The 20,462-nt window shown below is 35.2% G+C and overlaps 4 protein-coding genes across 5 annotated transcripts; 1 reads left to right on the top strand and 3 right to left on the bottom strand.

Annotated features, from left to right (window-relative positions):
- Nucleotides 1-579: 579 nt before the first annotated feature.
- LOC140863904 (vesicle-associated protein 4-2) lies at nt 580-3,446 on the top strand. The gene is made up of 7 exons (XM_073267682.1): nt 580-973; nt 1,620-1,690; nt 1,884-1,965; nt 2,101-2,219; nt 2,560-2,637; nt 2,792-2,911; nt 2,997-3,446. The coding sequence occupies exons 1-7, from the start codon at nt 703-705 to the stop codon at nt 3,054-3,056; spliced, it is 801 nt and encodes a 266-aa protein (XP_073123783.1). The 5' UTR covers nt 580-702; the 3' UTR covers nt 3,057-3,446.
- Nucleotides 3,447-3,982: 536 nt separating this feature from the next.
- On the bottom strand, nt 3,983-7,404 carry LOC140864232 (uncharacterized). 2 transcript variants are annotated; one of them, XM_073268264.1, is made up of 2 exons: nt 5,695-7,404; nt 3,983-4,234 (listed from the first exon to the last, which is right to left on the bottom strand). In XM_073268264.1, exons 1-2 carry the CDS (start codon nt 7,220-7,222, stop codon nt 4,212-4,214), a joined length of 1,551 nt encoding a protein of 516 aa, XP_073124365.1. In that variant the 5' UTR covers nt 7,223-7,404; the 3' UTR covers nt 3,983-4,211. The 2 variants fall into 2 exon arrangements, with proteins under 2 accessions (XP_073124365.1, XP_073124364.1); XM_073268263.1 differs by lacking the exon at nt 3,983-4,234 and having other exon boundaries at nt 5,422-7,403.
- A 3,365-nt stretch (nt 7,405-10,769) lies between these two features.
- On the bottom strand, nt 10,770-17,300 carry LOC140860229 (external alternative NAD(P)H-ubiquinone oxidoreductase B2, mitochondrial-like). The gene is made up of 11 exons (XM_073263136.1): nt 17,180-17,300; nt 16,970-17,084; nt 15,628-15,904; nt 13,957-14,163; nt 13,436-13,686; nt 12,778-13,000; nt 12,558-12,662; nt 11,623-11,895; nt 11,403-11,524; nt 11,156-11,275; nt 10,770-11,071 (listed from the first exon to the last, which is right to left on the bottom strand). The coding sequence occupies exons 2-11, from the start codon at nt 17,047-17,049 to the stop codon at nt 10,984-10,986; spliced, it is 1,746 nt and encodes a 581-aa protein (XP_073119237.1). The 5' UTR covers nt 17,050-17,084; nt 17,180-17,300; the 3' UTR covers nt 10,770-10,983.
- A 1,567-nt stretch (nt 17,301-18,867) lies between these two features.
- LOC140866491 (F-box protein At1g61340-like) lies at nt 18,868-20,148 on the bottom strand. Its single transcript, XM_073271490.1, has 3 exons — nt 19,675-20,148; nt 19,455-19,529; nt 18,868-19,345 (listed from the first exon to the last, which is right to left on the bottom strand). The coding sequence occupies exons 1-3, from the start codon at nt 19,903-19,905 to the stop codon at nt 19,097-19,099; spliced, it is 555 nt and encodes a 184-aa protein (XP_073127591.1). The 5' UTR covers nt 19,906-20,148; the 3' UTR covers nt 18,868-19,096.
- Between the last annotated feature and the right edge of the window lie 314 nt (nt 20,149-20,462).

Genomic DNA, 20,462 nt, shown 5'->3' with positions numbered 1-20,462 from the left:
ATAAATTTTTCAGTCAAGTCAAAAAGATAAACAAAAAAATAACCTATATACCTCTAAAAAACATGTGCTTTAATTGATGATCGAGGTCCAAGGATCAACAATTAGAGATGTTAATGGGCTTCGTCCAACGTATTAAATTCATTCAAGGACGAGTCTAAATTTGGTCAATGAGTCTAGAAGTGGCTTCGAAATAGACAACATGTTTTGATGGATTCGATTCGATCCATATCTATAGTTAAAATTGACATTTTATATAAAAATTAATATTTTTTTATTATTTGATTTCACAAAATTGATTTGTGATATAATTTCACATTAATTTATGTAAGTTGTATCATTCCCATATTTTCAGATGATAACACGAGAAGACCATTTGTTCGTGGACAAAAATTATAACAAGAGAAGACCAATTTTCTTTCAAATTCACAAATAAATATAGTGTATCATGATATTTTATTTCATATTCATAAATATATATTTTTATTATAAAGATGAGTAGAGTTAATCGAATCTATAATAAATTTGTTTGATTAATTTTAATATTATAAGTTTTGTGAAACACAAAAATAATAAATAAATCGGCCGTTGTAAAGTTTCCTAAACCAGCGATTAGCCCACAAGGCACCAACAAAAAACTTTTGAAAAGTCACCAACTCCAAAAGCAGAAACCCAACCGAACCCCCACCTCCGTCCAACCGCAACATGGCCATCGCCGACGACAAATCGCCGTCCACCGACGGAAAAGTGTGGGGGTTGTTCAAACTTCCGTTCCGAAATTCGCCGTCCACTGCGACCTCATCTTCGTCCAATTTCGCCCAGTATCAGCAGAATTACGGGCATGGAAACAGTGCTACTCAGTCTCAGGTCGAGGCATCTGGTTCTCACGGAAGCTCGGTTTCTTCTGTGGCCAGATCTGTGCTCCTCACACGACGTCGTTTGAAGCTCGATCCCTCGAATAAGCTCTATTTTCCTTGTACGGTCGTTTCTCTTTTCTCTCTCTGGTACTCTGATTAGTTTTTTACAAATAAAATTGAGTATGTTATAGTGTTTTTGTTACTAGCTGGTTGATGGCAATTTATCGTTGAACATTATGTTTCATCAAATTCTATTAAGCTTGATCTGTGCTGTCTTTAGGTGGGTAATTCAAAATTTCTGATTCGCTGTTGCCTTAGTGCTTTCATAAATGGTTGATCTGATTTATGTGGGGTACGTTGGAAGATAATTGATACTTGATATTTTTATGCGTAGAAGTTATATCCAAAAAAGTTAGACTGAAATTGTATGTTCTCATTTCGGGTCGCTTTCTGATTTTTCTATTATATTAGAGTGTGAGTAATTGGGAATAAAAGTAAGTAAATGTTCAAATTTGCTTCCTTTCCTGATATGTTAGCTGGATATTGGTTCTCTTATGTATGAGAAACGAGATCCATTGATGTTAGTTGATAATTGGTGGACGGTGGCCTACGGATTTAGATATGTTCTTCCCACCTATATCACACTCTGATGATGCAAGTGCTGGTGTTTTTTCTATGCTCTGCACGCCAGACCAGATTATCTGTCGAAACATGAATTCATTTTGTTCGTGCATGAACATAGCTTTGTTTTTTTAACTCTTGCAGATGAACCTGGTAAGCAAGTCCGAAGTGCAATTAAAATAAAAAATACAAGCAAGTCTCATGTAGCTTTTAAGGTATGCCAAGCATTTGTTGATTTTGGTCTATTCCCTCTCTCTATGTTTCTTGTAAGGTTGATATAGAATTTGTGATTCGTCTACGGTTTCTGATGGGCCTTTTTGGAGATTCACTATCATTCACCTGCTTACATGTCACAATTACATTTTCTTCTGAGTGGTGTTTATTATTGGTTACTTGGTTTAATTGTAGTTCCAAACAACTGCACCGAAAAGCTGTTTCATGCGTCCTCCTGGGGCCATTCTTGCTCCTGGTGAAAACATCATAGCAACTGGTGAGTTTTAACCCTAGGATTTTTGCACCAATCACATGCCAGTATTTAAATCTGCATAACCTCTTTTGGCAAAGATGAGGTTACTTTATTGACTGATGTATTTATAATTTTCTTTGGCCTCAATGTTTTCTTTAGTGTTCAAATTTGTCGAGCACCCGGAAAACAATGAAAAGCCAATGGACCAGAAAAGCAAAGTGAAGTTTAAAATCATGAGCCTAAAAGTGAAAGAACCAATGGACTATGTACCTGAACTGGTTCGTCCAATTCCCCTCTTATATTTATGTTTGCTTGATTATAGCATCAGATTTGGTTAGTAATTTTGGACTTGAATTGGTTGTTCCCTATTGTTGAATTGGCTGTTCCACTTTGTTTTATTGTATTACTTAGTGGTTTTGGACCAACAGATGGAAACGTTTCATTTTAATTAAAAGCAACTGTACTATACTAATGAAAGAAAAGGGTTTCAGTTTTTTTTAAGGAATCTCAATTATTTTATCCCTGATTATACATGGATGCTGGTGGTAAAGTTCTTGGTTCCAGAGCGCTTACATTGTGGCTGTATGTTTATTTCAAGTTTATTTCATTTTGATTTAGTTCGATGAGCACAAGGATCAAGTGTCTGTAGAACAAATACTCAGGGTTGTGTTTCTCGATGTGGAACGTCCCAGCCCGGTGAGTGATTTTTTTATTTTGGCTCCTCAATGCTATTCAACTATGGACATATCATTCATTTCAGTGTAGATGACTGAATTATATTAGCTCATATATATTTTTTTCTACTGTGTCGCTCTGTGATTACTGATCAATATTTTCTGTGTGTTCAAAGGCTCTAGAGAAATTAAAGCGCCAGTTGGCTGAAGCTGAGGCCGAACTTGAGTCCCGCAAGAAGCCCTCTGAAGACACTGGTCCAAAGTTTATTGGAGAAGGGCTCGTCATTGATGAATGGGTTAGCCATCTTATTTTGCAGTTTGTGATATGTATTTATTTTGGTTTCCGTCTTATTTCCCTTCTTCCTGCATTCTGATATGTAGAAAGAAAGAAGAGAAAGATACCTAGCTCGACAACAAGTGGAAGGGATAGAGTCTGCATGAGTGGAGTTTTCTCTTGAAAATCATTTTCTTTTGACTAAATATTAATGTGTTGTGCTTTTGATGGATGTCCTTAGTTGTTTAACAGCTGTTATGTTGCCAAAGGGGCAATTATTAGACATCTGCCATCATCACTGATGGCGTTAAACATGTAGCTTGAGGTGACATGTACGCGGCTTATTGCTTATAAATATATGTAGATATGTGGTTTTGTTTCTTGGAATGAGAGAAATATTTCACTATCCTTGCGCTTTTCATATCTCATGAATTTGTTTTGTAGTCCGGATCTTCTTTTGTAATTATTGTTTGGTCGCATATTTCGTGTATAATGTAATGAGTGGCATTGGCATTTGGGATGAAATACAGTTAAGATCCGGATTGTTATGGACTTGATCATATGTGGGTCATGGATGATAAGATTTTCATTTGCCGTTTTTTTTTTTTTTTACTAATTGTATCGATTCCTGTTGAAGATGACACTTCAAAGCTATACAGATTGATAAATCCAACTCTGAGTGAGCTGCTAACATGGTAAGTTTCGGTAATCCGCTTAAAAAAGCATTGGCGCATTAGTTTGCTTAAATGAGTGAGTATAAGTGTAACCTTCGGGAGTTCGTACTATTTGCCAAAGAAGGTAGTAACAACATTTTTGTACCTGTAATCTCTTTGCGTTAAAAGTGGGTATACTATGTACTGGTATAGTATCATAAAACCATTGTTTGTCATGTCTGAATCTAACGTGTAAGAATAAATGTGAACTGTTGGACACATCTAGTATAATATCTAGGTTCAGCTTAACCACAATATATCAGTCTAGATAAAATAGTAAAATTATACATATAAAACTACGGGAGATCATGCATTCATGTGCATATAAAAAGTGTAGCATTTTAAGGAAGGTAAGTGTCATATATATATATAAGATAGAATAGATGAATTTAAATAACTCATTGATTATATTCTTACAATTTCTCAAAAGAAAGTGACAGCTTAATGAAAAATCGAAACTAGGTGTCGATGCCATGAAAATTCATCATCTCCATTCTCTGCCCGGAGTTTATTTCCTTTATACATTGTTTTTTGCCTCTGTCGACATGCGGGTGTAATAAATATACACACACGTTGAACTGTTGCAGTCGCACCATAAAAGCTGAGTAGTCATGAAACCGACTTGTACCCTCCTAAATTAACCACATTGAGCCAATACAATAATGCAATAATTTCAGTTCTCCCTGTAACCCTGTTTACTTAGTCTGCTGTGTATATTAATTATTATGTATTGGTTATGCACAGTGTTAGACCCAAATATACATATTCGATAGATATAAGAAGGGGTGGAGCTGGAATATATATATATAATTACATGTAACATTTCAAAAGATTTCTACTTAACACTAAGTATATATTCATGTTCTATCAACCAGAAAGCTACATCGTGTATATTTTATTATCTAATAATGCGAGTCTTCTTCTTAGACATTCCTCTAGTAGAGTTTGATTGATTGTGCTGTCACTGAAATAAAAGAGATGGCAACCCGTGGTCCAAAATGCATTATTCCCATCATTTAATTCAAAGATTTACCAATATGAATGAACCAAGATTTTTACGGTTTAGTACATGCCGCCCGCAGGGCATTACCCTGCGGGTGATGTGTAACCCCATGATTGGTCAAAATTAGTGGATCCCACGTGCGGCCCACTAATTTTGACCAATCATGAGCCACCACATCACCCGCAGGGCAAATAACATCTACTCAACCGATTTTTACACGCACTTCTCTACAAATCCAGTAGGATGAATTGACCAAGAATACTAGCTCCTCTCCTTCTTCACAATTTTTATTTGTTTCAAGATTTAGATTCTGTTTTCCAGATGTTAATAACAAGATGCACACAAACTGTAAAAAAAAAAATCTCATTCTTCTATGATCCTTTATCGTATTTCCCATTTTAACCTCAGAAAAAATATTTTGCATCTTCAATCCCATTCCGTGAACAGAAGAAATATTAAATTTTGAGCGAACAATTAGCAGACCAGGCCAAAAAAACATAAAGTTGCATGACAAAGAGAGAAAAGACAAGCCAAGGATAGACGTTAGATCAGCTATCACACTCTTCTTTTGTATGCAAGCAAACCTGTCCAAATATTGATGGCTACGTCTCACATGCCCATCTCTATTTCACGCCATCCATCCCCATGTGCAAATGGGCTCCAAACAGTACCCAAAATAAATAGATTTTACCCAACTTCTGCTGTGATTTTATTGAATTCTAATGGTTACAAGGTCGAGAATTGTAAAAGATAGTCGATGGTCCTTTGGTAGTGTTCTTCTAAATGCCGACGTTATTAGACAAAAGTCGGTTGCTGTAAAGGAAGTTACGTAGATTTACAGAACAAAGAATCCATCGAAACATGAAACATTGAGGGGGTGGGGGGATAAGATTCAAGAATTCCAGATTCCACTTAAGATGCTGCGGAATCTATTACTAGTCAATTTTCTTACAATCTTTTTGGCATCCGATACTTCAGCTTCAGCAAGCTTTTCAATGTTCTTTAAGTAACCTGAATTGAGAATCTTTTTTCTCGCAGTATTGCTACTCGTTAACAGCATCAATATAGAAAGCAGCAACTTTTTGTTACCTGAATTGACCTCCCCAGGATCAAGCATTTGCAGCAGCTTCCCAACATTCTGCTCGTTCTGCACGAATTTCTTCCGGTTTTGAGGCAGAATTACTATGTTAGAGAGTGTCTCGGCTGCCATTTCACGAATTTCATATGACTTTGAATCTAGAAATTTAACAAGAACTGGCATGAACCCTGCATCCCCCATTACTTTCTTGGCTTCCACTGATGTCCCACACAGCCAAAATGCTGCCTTTAAGGCCAATTCTTGCACCGAAACCTCCCCACATCGAAGAAAGTAAAGAATGTGATCCACAAAACCATAATTTATTAACAAACTCAATGAATTCTCAGATGAAAAGTATATGTTCACAACCCCTCTAAATGCCACCTCTCTTGTTTTTGTTAAATACGATGATTTGGGATCCAATATGCACACGAATGTCCGAATTCCGCCTTCTTGAATAATCAACTTCCGAATTGATTCATCTCCATTGGCCATAGTCTGCAATAAATCAAGAGAACGCATCTGTATCACCTCATCTTTACACTTTGCTAGCCTAACGAAAACAGAAACAGCCCCTTCCTCAATCATAAACCTCTTAATTTCTTCAACCCCAACGAGATTTTTCAACACCCCACATGCCAAACCAACCAATTCATTTCCACCTCCTGCATTATTACCGCAAATCTTTAACAGAGCAGTTACTCCACCATGCGCAGAAACAGACCATGCATTATCCGAGTTCTCTGTCACCTTCATCAAACACCTTGCTGCAAATTCTTTACTCAATTCACTCCCGGAGACAAGAACTCGGATCAACGGAGCAACTATCCCTGCGACAATTAACACACCTTTATGACATTCAAACCCTGAAATCAAAGACACAGCTTTAGCAGCCTCTTCTTGGATATCCCACTCTTGGAAATCAAGAAGATTCACAAGAAAACTTGTAAAACCATCAAGCTCCACAGCTATCTTTACATATCTCTCATCTTCTTGAATAACTTCATTGAACTCAACAAGTGCTTGTTTCTTCATTTCCCTACTCCCAATTTTGAGCCGTGAGAGTAAATCGGTGATATAAAACTTCATATCATCCCTCGAAGCCGAGGCACTAATTGGCCTCGAAACAACCAACGCATAGCTCTGCCTAAGCAATCCCACAGCATAAATGTCAGACAGACTCTTCACATGAGTATCCAATCTCGCGGAAAGAATATCGAGATCGCTTTGCATGAGAAGCTTCCCACTGTAAGAAAGCTCCAAACACCGCTTCAAAAGCTCGTCACAGTCCTCGAGAGTTGCCAAAATCGAATCCACGGTAACATGGAGTGACAAGTTCTCGCTGGATTCACAATTTTCAATTGCCGTGAGGTTGGACAAAAGCTCTTCGAGTTTATTCCTAACGGACTGCCATTTTACAGCAAAGACTTTGATCGAATGCGAAAGGGAAATCAGCGAAGAGATTAGCAGAATTGCCTGCTGTAATCTTGGCTTTTCTGCTGCCGATTGATTGAGTGTGCTTTTACTTCCGCCACCCATTTTTTTTTTCCGAATCTCAAGGGTTTCGAAGATAACTCATTTTCTGGGGATGTTCCAGATTCTCCGGCGACTGAGATTCAAGATTCCGGCGAGTGGCGAGAGTTGGAACTTGAGGCATAAGGGGATGGAGAGAGAGAAAGAGAGTGATGATCTCTCTATCTTATCATGATTCTGTAAACTCGGCCCAGTCTTAATTTACCGAAATATCCTCACAGCTATGATGGATGAAAGGGCTATTATGGTCATTCCACCAGATAATGGTTCTCTGTCAGTTTGAAGATCGTGACGAACGGGTAACCGCTTTGAGTTCTTTTTTTCTTTTTTCTTTTTTTTAAAAATTAAAAAATTAATAATAATAATAATAATATTGAGTTACTATTGTTTCACGGATTGCTTGAATCAATTTTATTCCTGTGAACAACCTAAGTACACTGTCGGAATCTAGAGGCCTGGCCAGGCATGATTACACGCATTACAAATCAATGGCTTATTCTATTTATTCGCAGGATAATCCAATTTGTCTTGTTTAAGGGATACGAATAGTCATAGATTTAGCAACTCGACATTTTTGTTATGGGGATGCCAAATGAAACTTGATCCCTAACATTCGGCACTTTAAAAGGATGTTCCTGGATTTTATTTGTCGTGTTACTGTTAGTTTTATTTGGGTTATTAGATTAGCTCTATTGTTAGTGACTCGAAGTACTTTGTAATATGTGACTAAATTTGATGATAATTTTTTTTTTTTTTGCCAAATTAGAAAGTGACAAATAGAAATTTCATTCTGTTACTATCATAAGGCACATTTGTTAAAGTTTTTGCTATGTAGAAGAAAGAAAATATAGATGTAATGTTATTATTATGCCTAAATTCCTGTTTATTTCGAAGTAAATTTATTTATAACTCTTTTATATGACTCGATTGTAACATGACACGAGAAAAGGGAAAATAATAAGATTGGAGTTTTACTTGGAATTTAATTAACGTTCAAATTTAATCACCCTTATTTCATCGAGTAGTCACTTAGGCCCTCTTAAAAATTCTGAGTTAATCCCCGAAAGGAGTAGCTATAGCTAGCTCACGGAAAAGGGTAAGCTAGCATATATATGGGCATGATCACTACAATAGAATTAACGTGTATTCGAAAGAAAGTATATAAAGCACCAAAAGAGTAAGGCCAAAGTGTTGTATGTCGCATTACAATTCATAACATGACAAAATGCCCATGATTTTGTGAGTCACGTATTCTATTTTATTCCATCTTGTTGTGATGTGTAAGCACATGTTTTAAGTCGTACCAACTACCAAGTAATTTAAGGCAGAAATTCTGGGGGGAAAAAAAAAAAGAAGGAAAATTAAATGGGGCGGTAACTATAACTATATAAACCAAAAGGACAAAGTAATTAAATGGGGGCGGTAACTATATAAACCGAAGGACAAAGTATTTAATTTATATTGAAACATGTGAAGGTGTCAAGTTGATAAGTATTTGATAATGATCTATCAATATATTTTGGAGTGAGCTCACAAGTTTTATGCAGTTTGGTTTAACTAGCTAACATGATTTACCGTCTCTTCGTTAATTCGAAGATTTGTCCCGTGCATATTAAAAAATAATTGTTGCATATTGTATCGTCATTTACAAAAATTACTATTGAAATCAAGGTACTCCTTTTCTAAGGGAGAAAAAACATGTGTACTCCATACTTGCCAAGATTATTTTTTTCCCTTGAGTTGGGAGCATCAACAAATTTCATTTTATTGTATTGAATTGGTTCACGCTGCTTATGAAAAAAGTATACAATTAATGGTGTATATGTTCTTGTTTGAAGCTCGTCCAGTGTTCGGTAGAAATGATAATGCGTTTAAATTTAGTAAATCTATCTATCCATGAATGAAAGAAAGAAACACCTTTGAGTGAGGAACAAGTGAAACACAGTATAGGGCATCAAATACCTTTGCTTCCAAGAGAAAAATGGTGTGTGCAACAACAAAATCATGTGCATCCGCAAAGAAGTAGTACGTTGTGTACATTGTACATTAACAAATTTAAAGATTTAATTGAGAACGAAGATATTTTCTTACCAAAACAAAAGGACAATTCTCATACTCCAAAAGGCATACCCACTGCTCCTAGGACGATAACCTGATTTTTTGGCGTGATGGGCCATGTTTGTACATGTACATAGCTTTACGAATGAAGTTGTCATATTAATTTCCTTCATGAGTAAATTTTCTGTAAAAGTTCTGCTAAATTGCTAATAATCCAATTTTCCAAATGGATAATTTATCTTCTTCTTTTAAAAAAAATAAAATAAAAGTCTTAAATTATCACTTTTCTTTTAGCTAACAAGAGCTCCATTCCTTCCACACGGTTTGCATTTAGTGTCGTGAGTGTCGAAAAAGGTGGAATGTGGACCGATTTATTATATGCCCCTTTATGGTGCTTGCAGTGAATGCAACAACTTGCTAAGTTCATCTTGAAGACTTCAACTACGACATAATTTCAAGAATCGTATAGGCATCATATTTTTCCACTCCATTAATTCACAAATGGCTCATGTTTCTTTATGGCGTTGGCGTTCATATTTGTTTCTGAATCGACAAATTAAAATTTTTGATAAAATTATTTCTGGTAACTTCTATAAATACACATGCAGAATGCAGGTCTAATCCATGCTACAGAAACAAGTACCTCTAAGGCCTGCAGCCATTATTGATAGTATGGATTTTTAACTCCAACCCTGACCTATTTTCAAGCGGGTGCAAAACCACGGCGTAGCACCATATTTGGTGCAATCTAACTGTTTTGCTTCTTTCTTTTTGTTTCCATTTATTATGTTTATTTATTTTGTATTAATTATTATAGTAATTTTTCATGTAATGCAATTTTAATAATAATTATTACTAGTACATCATGCACATGTGCACATAATATAATTTTATAAAAATAATAATTAAAAATTAAGATAGTGGGAATAAGAGGTGGTAGTTTTTTAATCTTAAATTACACTTTTACCTCTTAAGCATTGAATATATTTGAAAAAATTATAAGGATAAATTTAGAAATCTATTAAAATGACCAAAGTTAGTTACTCTAATGGGTTTATCAATTATAATATAGTAAAAATTATAACGTCATTATGTTTATCCGTAAAATATTTAATCTTTTATTTAAATTACATTTATTTATTTAATAAACAATTTAATTAGTTATTGTTTTATAACTGCATATGTAATTGCTTACAATAATCAACTTTTAATTAGTTTACATGTTTTTAAAATTGAAAACTAAAAAAAAAATTATACACATGATGTAATTTAAATTTAATATGTGACTTTCTTAAAGTAATATTTTAAATAAATTCAGTGGTAATTTAAATTAATTAATTATTTAAATCAATTTCATTATAGAAATTAATTAAAGATAAAATTAATGTACCGATATTTTATTAAAGTGCTAATATATAATTTTGTGAAATAAATTATTTGTTTGTAAATAAAATAGTAGAGAACATCAGTGTAGAGAGTTGATGGGATATCAAAATTAAACTATTTTGAAGTTAGTTTTATTAGTTTTGCACTAACATGGCGTCGTGAGTTGGAGATGGCCTAATTAATAGACCTTCACTCAAGCTCCGCAAAAATATTACTGACAAGTCAAAGATCGTAGCAGTTTAAAATATGCAGCGAATGACATGGGTTTTGAAAGAAACACAGGCCATATGGTCCTTGAAACAAATTTAGAACCTGAAACGGCTTTAAATGCAACTCGAGTCTCGTCCAAAAATGAAACGCCTTCCCCAGTCTGATACGACCAATGCTCTTGTTCGCCAACTGACTAATTTGCTGTATAAACAGACTTCGTTTTATTGTTGTTCATATTTTTCACAAGTAACCTGATATTTCAGTGAAAAGAAGTAGAAAACTCACCTTGCATAAACAGAATACCATAGCCATTGAGTGCTGTGACCAATTGAAACCCAATCTCCAGGAAGCTGGGCCGCAGTCTGCTCCCCTCCCAAAGGAGCAAATTGTCCAAAATGCTTGTACCTAAAACAATATCTAGGTATTAGGATGAAATCAATAAATAAAACTATGTGATCATATGATACGGCCATGCTCTAACTGAATAGCCATTTGTTGGTCAACCCTAAAAGGATATTGAGTCAGGTTGTACCTGAAGGGGCGGAAACGATGCCGACCTTCACCCCTAAAGCGAATCGGACCTTCTGGACTTTTCTCACACTCCTCCATGCGGTTGAAGCAATCAGAAAGATAGGAACCCTGCTGTGCCGCAACCTGCAATGACATCAAGAAAGCATCACAGTTATATCATATGCATCCATATAAATATAATTGCTTTAATATCCAGCCATGATGTAGTATATGAACAAAACCTGAGCAGTTGCTGGAAGATTCTTCATTTGAGAATCCACCTGAGAAAATGCTAACTTGAACTCTTCAAGGTCGATTTCAACTGATTCTTTGACGGCATCCCCTTTTGAATCTTTCAGCAGATCAACCAAAGTATGCATTTGTTTACTTTTCAAATATAGTCCTACTTGAGGGTATCTTACGCATACATCGTTAAGGACTTCATGGAATTCCTTAACCGTCAGTGTGCCAGAGTTGTCTGCGTCTGCTTTATGAAATATATCCCAGATATCTTCCTAAAAGATGAACAGATGGATTAAAGATGAAAGGAAAATAATCTATTAAAACAGCAAAATCAAATGATTTTAGCTATAGCTGACACAGAAAAGCCAGTGCATGAGACAAACTCAAAGTACCAGAAAATTTTCTGGTCATTATTGGGTTGCTTAAGTATCACTACACAAGTATCTTGACATATGTACAGTTATTCTTATATATGTGATGCCTGGCAGTCTGTAACTGGAACTCATAAAGCTTCATAATGCATTTCATGGGCAGGCATGAGTAGTACGTAGAAGAAATGTAGCAGAGTTCCCAGATCTGAAACCAATCAACCCCACAAACTATCATGTTTTTTACTGGATGCCTGTTTTGTAACCAAACGTCAACTTTCAAGACTCGGAATAAAATTATATAATCAATTAAACTTTCATTCCGTTGCTGATATACTTTCCTAGTAGAGCAATGAGGTAAAAGCATCGATCACATCCACTCCTCAAACAGTCTTGAAGGAATTAAATAGACATACATGGAAAGGCAACTCAGGTCACCCAGAGCATGGGAAAAACAAGCTCCAACGCATGATTAGCAGTATAAGATAATGGAATATAACATTCTACCACAACATAATACTGCGTGGAAGGTTAATCAAAAGAATAAACTCATGGATAGTAGATACCGTGACTTTGCGCTGATTGATTGTTGCACAATCTCCAAGAGCATATATGTTGTCACATCCTTCTACTCTTAGCCACTCATCAGTTGCTAGTGCACGTCTGTTAGTCTGGGCAAGCAAACGAGGATTTTCATATATTCAACGAACTCAAATAGAACCAACTCGCAACTAACCATGATCAACGTAGAACTTAATATACAGAAAACTCTCGACACAAATTTACCTGACCAATTTGCTTCATAAAATCCATGATAATAGGGCGGGTTCCAATACCAGTAGACCAGACAACCATGCCATAAGGTATAGTGGATACTGACCCACCATTCTTAAGTTCCTTAGTGGAAATTTCTTTATCTGTTACGTTTACAACCATTGCCCCAGTTTTCAAATTGATACCATCTCTCTGAAATTTTTCCTCAGCAAAAGCCGTAATTCTTTTGTCAAACCTGAAAATAATGTAGTGTAAATGGTGCTAAGCTTGAACAAACAATCATGGTCCGTCAGTCCAACAAAGTTGGCACAAAAAAATTGCTTTATTCACCAATTGTGCAAGTTTCCGAACTTAAGGGATGCAAAGAATCAAGCATTTCTGGATAGGGAGTTGGTTATGATCACATAAAAACAAGTAGCAACCGAGAAGAATGTCAATATTTGTAGTAGATCTGACAGTGGATACCTAAGTAGTGAACTCTGTTCAAGACAACCACTGGTTACAACATACAATTGACATTCAAATTTGCACATTTATGGATCCACCTTGGCCCATCAAATTTATGCATCAAGTTCGTTGAGTTTCTAATGGAGTATTACTAGCTTCGAGAACAGTCGTGCTACTATAACGTAAGCAAAACTCACCAAAACACTGTGAACAAGAAACTTACATGTTTAAAATATGATCTGTAGCTTCAAGTAGTGTTATCTGAACTGCATCTTTAAGCTTCGGATATAGTTTAACCAGATCTTCATTGACGTAATCATGAAGCTCTGCCGCAAACTCCACACCTGTTGGACCTCCACCAACAACAACGAAATGAAGAATTTTCTTTCTTTCTTCATCACTTAGATTGGGTAAACTAGCCCTTTCAAAGCAATCAACAATGGTCCTACGGATCTTCTGAGCATCTTCTATTTCCTGCATGAGAAGCAGTTGCAAGAACTAAGTTCGTGAGGATAAAGGCGCCGTGCATAACTGCATATCAATCTTCATACCCGTAAGTTTGGAATGTCCAATTGCGTATATTTTTATGCAACTGTAAAATGGGTAGGTTTCCATTCGGTTCAAGGGATAATAGACTATTCTTAAATTTATCAACTAAATGCAAAAGGGAAAATCAAGTTTCGTACATGACAAAAGGATTATCATAGACATAGCAGTAAGTAAGAGTACCTACGTAGATGTTACCTTTAAAAAGTGACAATTTTCGGCTACACCAGGGATATTAAATGTATTTACACGTGCTCCAACGGAAATCACAAGGTAGTCATAGTCCACAACAATTTCCTCAATCTCATTAGGATTGCTAGACAAACTAGATCGACAATAAACTTTCTTATTTTCAGCATCAATCTTGTAGCACTCTGCTTCCCAATAATGAACATCAACATTTTTCTGCCAAAACATAATTTACGTTAACAAATGAGTATTTTCTAAATAAGTACAATAACTTAAGATGCTATTAGCTATGCCACTAAAAGTTTCAACGCGCACAACCTGCATCGAGGTGGATTTTTGTAATGTCTGTAGCTTGACTCAACCATTTGGCATAGAAGGAAACTAAAGATTATTCATGAATTTGAAGCAGATACTCAACTAGGAATTTAAATTTGGGGAGGCGGGTGGGTGACAGTTTTTTTTTTTAAGAATAATAATTAAAGATAAATAAAATATTAATATATTACATGACATTAACACGCAAAATAATAAAAATTAATTTATTTGAGCAAATATTCTGGGGGGAAAAGGATGCTTCCAAGAAACAATATTAATTTAATAAAATAAAAAAAAAATTAAAACTATTGTTCAAGATATATCACCTAAAAATAAGAACAAACAAATCCATAGCATTTTGTCGTTCAGCAATCAAGTCTCAGAAAAACAACAAGAAATAGTACTTTAATCCTTGCAATGCAATTAGTAACATAGACATTTAGAGAAAAATAAGAGGATCTAAAGGCATTATTCATCCACCTATTTATTATATTTAGGCATTTTTCTCACGTATACTATATTGCCCAATTATTGTTACTAAATATGCGTACCTTTAATATAAATTATATTTCTAAACTTAACATTAACTTTCAATCATTCCAAATATCTTACCTGTCAACTAAAAACATAATTTATCTACCACACATGTTAAATAGAGCTAAATTGCAATCATATTATGGAAAACACGACGTACTATGGAAAAGAAAGGGAAACTATAAAATCAAAGATAAAATAATGACAAACATTTAACAAAAACAACATAATATCTTATATTACAGTCTCAAATGGATAAATGGCCAAATGTTTTAAATACAAACAGCAGTTGAAGTACTGAGAAGAGTAGAAAATGATAGACAAACTGAAAAATGAAAAAGAAATGAGAGAGATGAAGAGTAGACTGGACTGTGGGCATTGGGTAATCAAATTGTATGGAAGTCGGACTTGTGGGAGTCGGCCTGATGGAGTAACAAAAGAGAATTTTTTAAGCACTTGGAGAGACGAATTATCCATTATGGGGAGAAAAATATTACATTCTGAAAAATAATAATTAAACTTTAGATTTCCATAAACCAGAGGGAGGCCTGGTTGTGTCCTGCTCTCCCTCCATCTCTTATTCAAAGAATGAGATAGCAGATATATATTACAATACGTGTCATAGAGCCATTAATTACGAATGCAAAGAAGGAAAAAAGACCAGGTAGAACCTGATACTTAGATCAACTGCTTCCAACATAAAGTTAAGGAACATTTCACTTGAAATTGGTTTTAGTGAAATAGAAAACACAGATATTTGAGGGAAATAGTTTTAAAAATTATGCTCCAGGAGAAAAAGAAGATTTGCAATGCCCCGTTTATCATACTAACCTTTCTCACAATGTTGCGAATTGGTTCAACAATGCTGCGAGGTTCCACGGTGCCACATGTAACGCTAGGTAGCAATGGGGTGAATGCAAAATAGTTACGTGGGGATATCACCTGAACATCATACGAGGGGTTTTTGAGGTTCTTCAAAAAGCTCGTTCCAGCCCACCCAGTTCCAAGAACCACCACTCTCTTTTTCTTACTATCAGTCTCAACTGAGTTGACAATATTCCCTCCATTCCCAGGACCAGCATCAGAATATGCCACAAGGCCCCCACCACTGCCATTGAGTACAAAAAGTAGAATGCCAATCAGTTACTAATGATCTTCACTTTATTCAATGTCAATAGCTGCAGGTTCTCCTTGAAATTTTATATACATTTCAGGTATAGTTCAACTTATTTTCTTTTAAAAATTTATTGCAATTTGTAGATATTAAGGTGGACAGTCATGGCAGCTATTATAAGACTGATTCCCACAAAAAATGCCGCCCAGATATGTTATTCATGAGTTTACATTAAGTTGCTGAATATGCATACAAACCACAGCAAGGAAATATGAACTTCTTTCTTTGTCACAACATAACTGGTAATCAGATAAATCTTGACGAGAGTACAAACTAATTCATTTATTTCAAAAGGAAGCGACAAAGAAATGTGCGTTTCATTACTCCTGAATTAAGTAATCATTGAACAAAAATACTTGTGTCCAACTTCCATAAAACCTCAAGAAGTACCTAAAACTTTAAATTTTAATCACTCATCCAGACCATATCAGCTTTACTAAGAAACAAGAGGAAACCAATTACTTAACAGGCAGATTTGCTGTAGATCAACAGAAGTAAACCATTTATTTTCGCACTGTAACAGGAATCTAGGTGAAAATCCTGCTTCGACAACTAATAATTGTTTTCAATAATATAGGCGAGAGATCATGGGTTTTTCGCAATCCCCCGACACCTTACTTTAAAAAAATAAGGCGACAGATGAATTTCCTCATGCTGGTCAATGGTATGGATCTAAACCATTTCATCTGCTATTTAACGTTAATTAAGTCCTGAAAACAACCTATTCCATCTCCAGTTTAACCGTGACAAACTAAGCACCTCAGTCCAAAAGCTGTCAAACCCGATTTCATTCATTGTTCAGCGTCCAACGGGCAAAATTTGTGCTACCAAACCATCTATCACAGGTTTAAACACAGCTAATCTAACCGAAATAAAACTCTATTTTCCAGTGGAAGAAAAAATACCAATAAAAAGGAAGACAGATCAGAGAGAATTTTAACAGCGCAAAGCTCAGCAACTAAAGAAGAAGAATTAGACAAACAACAGATCAGCGCGCACCTGACGGTGAAAACAATCAACATCTTAGCCAGCGAAGAATTTTCGCGGAAAGTTCTAGAAAACTTCTGAAACACCGTCATTTTCCGCAATTTTTCCTCGTTTATCTTGAGATCACCTGAGAACAAAAAACACGAGAAAAAGAATCAAGCAATCTTCCATGATTTCACAAAGTAAATAGGTAACAGGAGATGAAAGGAGAGATTTACTTACAGAGAGGAAGAGTATGAGCTAATTTCAGCGTTCTCCTCTCTTCTTTTGGGGGCTTTGAACGAAATGGAAATGAGGAACTTACCAAATACGTGGGATAGAGGGTGCTAAATACGTGATTGTGTGAGCTGTTAGTAATATTCCAACAATTGATTTTTGCTTTGCCTGACTTGGCGCACAAGAAGCAACACGTGTATTGAAGAGAGGTGCTCTTCCCCTTTTCGTTACTTTTTCCGGAGGATTTACAGGGTCCACATCTAATTTATTTTTGGTCCACCAAAATTATTAGATTTATATTTTATTAGTAGAAGATTGCTCACTCTTTGCCTGTTTAAGTTTCTTTTCATGTGGTTTTTTCATATAAAAGATGGATGGAGCGTGGGTGGGTGGGAGGACTTTTTATTGAGATTGTGGTTAAAATGAAGTACTTTGTCAACTTCATAAACTCATCTTTAGTAAAGTACAGATATATCGAATATTGCTACACTTTTTGGACGAGTTATTAATAGGAATGACAATGGGTCGGGTATGAGTAGGATATCGTGTCTCCATCCCCATACCCATTTATTAAATCCATCCCCATACCCATCGGATATTTAATTTCATCTTCATCCACATACCCGTCGGATGATCGGATATCCATACCTTACCCATATACCCATTTATTGTATATACTTCATAAAAATAAATTTTTTAAAATTTTAATTATTTGATAAAACTATACTTATTTACTAAATTTTTATATCAAAATTTTTAAGATAATAAAAAAATAAAACACCGAATAAAATTTACAACCAAAGACTTATATAAAAAATAAAACTTCTAAAAAATAGCATTAGTTTTATATTAATAATTTTTATTATTTTATCCAACTAACATAATTCAACAAAAAAAAATTAAATCAGCATTTATTTAATATAAATTAATATGTGTATGTATGTATAAATATATATATATATATATATATATAATCGGGTATCGGGTCGGGTATGGGTAGGATACCACTACATCCTCCTCCATCCCTATTTACGAGATCCCCGTACCCATTTACCCATTTATTTAATCGGGTCCAAAAAATGCCTCCATACTCTCCTCCGTTCGGGTCGGATATCGGATTCCCATCGGGTTCGGAGAAAATTGTCATCCCTAGTTATTAACTCATTTAGGTTAGTGTCTGAGAGTATTTTTGGAAAATATTTTTCAAATTTTTTTAAACAAAATTTTAAGTTTTTGTGTTTTGACGTAGATTTTATTTCACTTTCCATTCAATTTAATTAAATTTCAAAAATAATTTCGTATTGATTCTTCAACATAGATTATGATAGTTTGGTAAATAAACGAAATGTTTACCCACAACTTTGTGGACTTTGAGCACATTCAAGGTTACACATAAGGGTCATGTTTGGTTTTAAAAGCTAGACCAAAAAAGCATTTTTTTTAAGTGCTTTTTATTTAATAAAGTGTTTGGTTGACCAAGCACTTTTTTAAGTCAAAATTAAAACTTTTTCAAAAGCCAAAAATTATAGCTTAAAAAAATGTTTTTTTTAAAAAAATGTATACCAAATCCAAACGGAGATTTATTTGCCTTCAAATTGAACATAACGTCCTCATTTAAAAAAATACATGAATAAAAATGCACATAATGTTACATGAGAAAGAATCGATCATGAATCAATAAAGAAAATTTGTATTATTAAATTGATTCACATTCATTACACTCCATGTATTGCCTGACCAAAATGGCCAAGAATCTCTATTTTTTAAAAAAATACTAAGAAATCTACAGACCTTGTCTCCTACTACTCTCTACATATACAACAATTTACCAACCAAACGAGCCACCTTGTATTCAACTAGAAGGGTTGAAGATAAAGAGGCTTGAAACTATTGTCACAACAATAATAAACACAACAAAATTCTTCACATTGCCAGTTCGACTCCCATAAATAGTTCTCTCCGAGTAAATCCATCTTCAATACCAGAAGGAAACAGGGCAACTGAAACTTCTTCAAGATTCTTCTTGCTTAGTCTAAAACGTGGAATCCTCGTTTGTTTTGGAGCATTTGGGGCTTCAACCTCGTCGAAATCCCCGCAAGTTTCCGTGTTTCGGAATCCAACAGTTTTTCGGGGTGTAGTGTAGGCAAAATGTGAATGCTTTGCTATCAAAGTCTGTTTTAGAAATGGAAAAAATTCAAGATCGTGAGTTTCAAAAGCTTGGCATATAATTTAGAGAATGAAGATTGATATTGGTGGTTTCTTTAACAAAATCAAAGCTTACCGCTTCTCTTATTGCATTTGATACAAAAAACAGCCTCTTCAGATCATCGTGCTCCACACCACATAGAATCCTAATCTGAGTAAACAAAAACCAACTGAACTTCATCATATCCCAACTCACAATTCACAAACACCAAAAAAACAACACACATTTCACGAATTAATGCTCAATACACGCAGATTGATCAAATTAAAGATGTATATGATACAGAGTTACTAACCAAGATTTCCTGAGGCAAGTTTTCAAGTGCAGATTTATCCGTAGAGAGAAATGAATCTTGAAAGCACTGTCTCTTCGAAATGGAAACGCAATCATCGTCATCTCTAAATTCCGTGCACATTTCTGATAAAGAGACCCTTTTTCTCCCAAACGAAGAACTTCTCACCAGCCCCATTCCATACCCTTCACTTGACCTTTTCATTTTTGAACCACAATTCGCCGCTAACGCCATTTAACTCAGTTTCAAACTCCAAAATCCAATCTATACCAGCAAAACCACTAAAAACTTCCCAAAAATCGCAGTCCCAACGGGAAACTAGCAAATTTACTGCAAATGGCAAGAACCCGAGATACACTACACTAGGTTGTGAGTCTTTATATATACTGGTTTAGAAAATCTTTAATCAGAAGGGGGAAAGTAAAAGGAAAAGAGGTGCAACTGTTTTACCATGAAGAAAACAAGTTCCGTCTCCCAACTGTCTTATATATACACACACACGCGGAGTCGAAGTTTTCTATCGTGAAGAAAATATTTAAATATCATTATCTTTGCAATTTCTGGAATTTTCTGGACGATATATCAGGACTTTGGCGAGAGATTTCCGAAGAAAAAATCTTGTGAAAAGAGAGAGAGAAAGACCACCATACATGAGTGCCGGGGAACTAGCCGTTGGGGCGGACACGTGTCGAATACACAGAGGTTTGAGGAAACAACGTGGGTACTTCAAATGACGTGGCGGACAGTGGTCGGTCTGTTTTAGGTCCGATCTGTACCAAATCAAAATTTAA

This window comes from Henckelia pumila, chromosome 4, assembly GCF_033568475.1.
Source record: "Henckelia pumila isolate YLH828 chromosome 4, ASM3356847v2, whole genome shotgun sequence".
In the NCBI taxonomy this organism is placed as follows: domain Eukaryota; kingdom Viridiplantae; phylum Streptophyta; class Magnoliopsida; order Lamiales; family Gesneriaceae; genus Henckelia; species Henckelia pumila.
The sequence above is the reverse complement of the archived record's forward strand: the minus strand, read 5'-3'. Positions and strand labels throughout refer to the sequence as shown.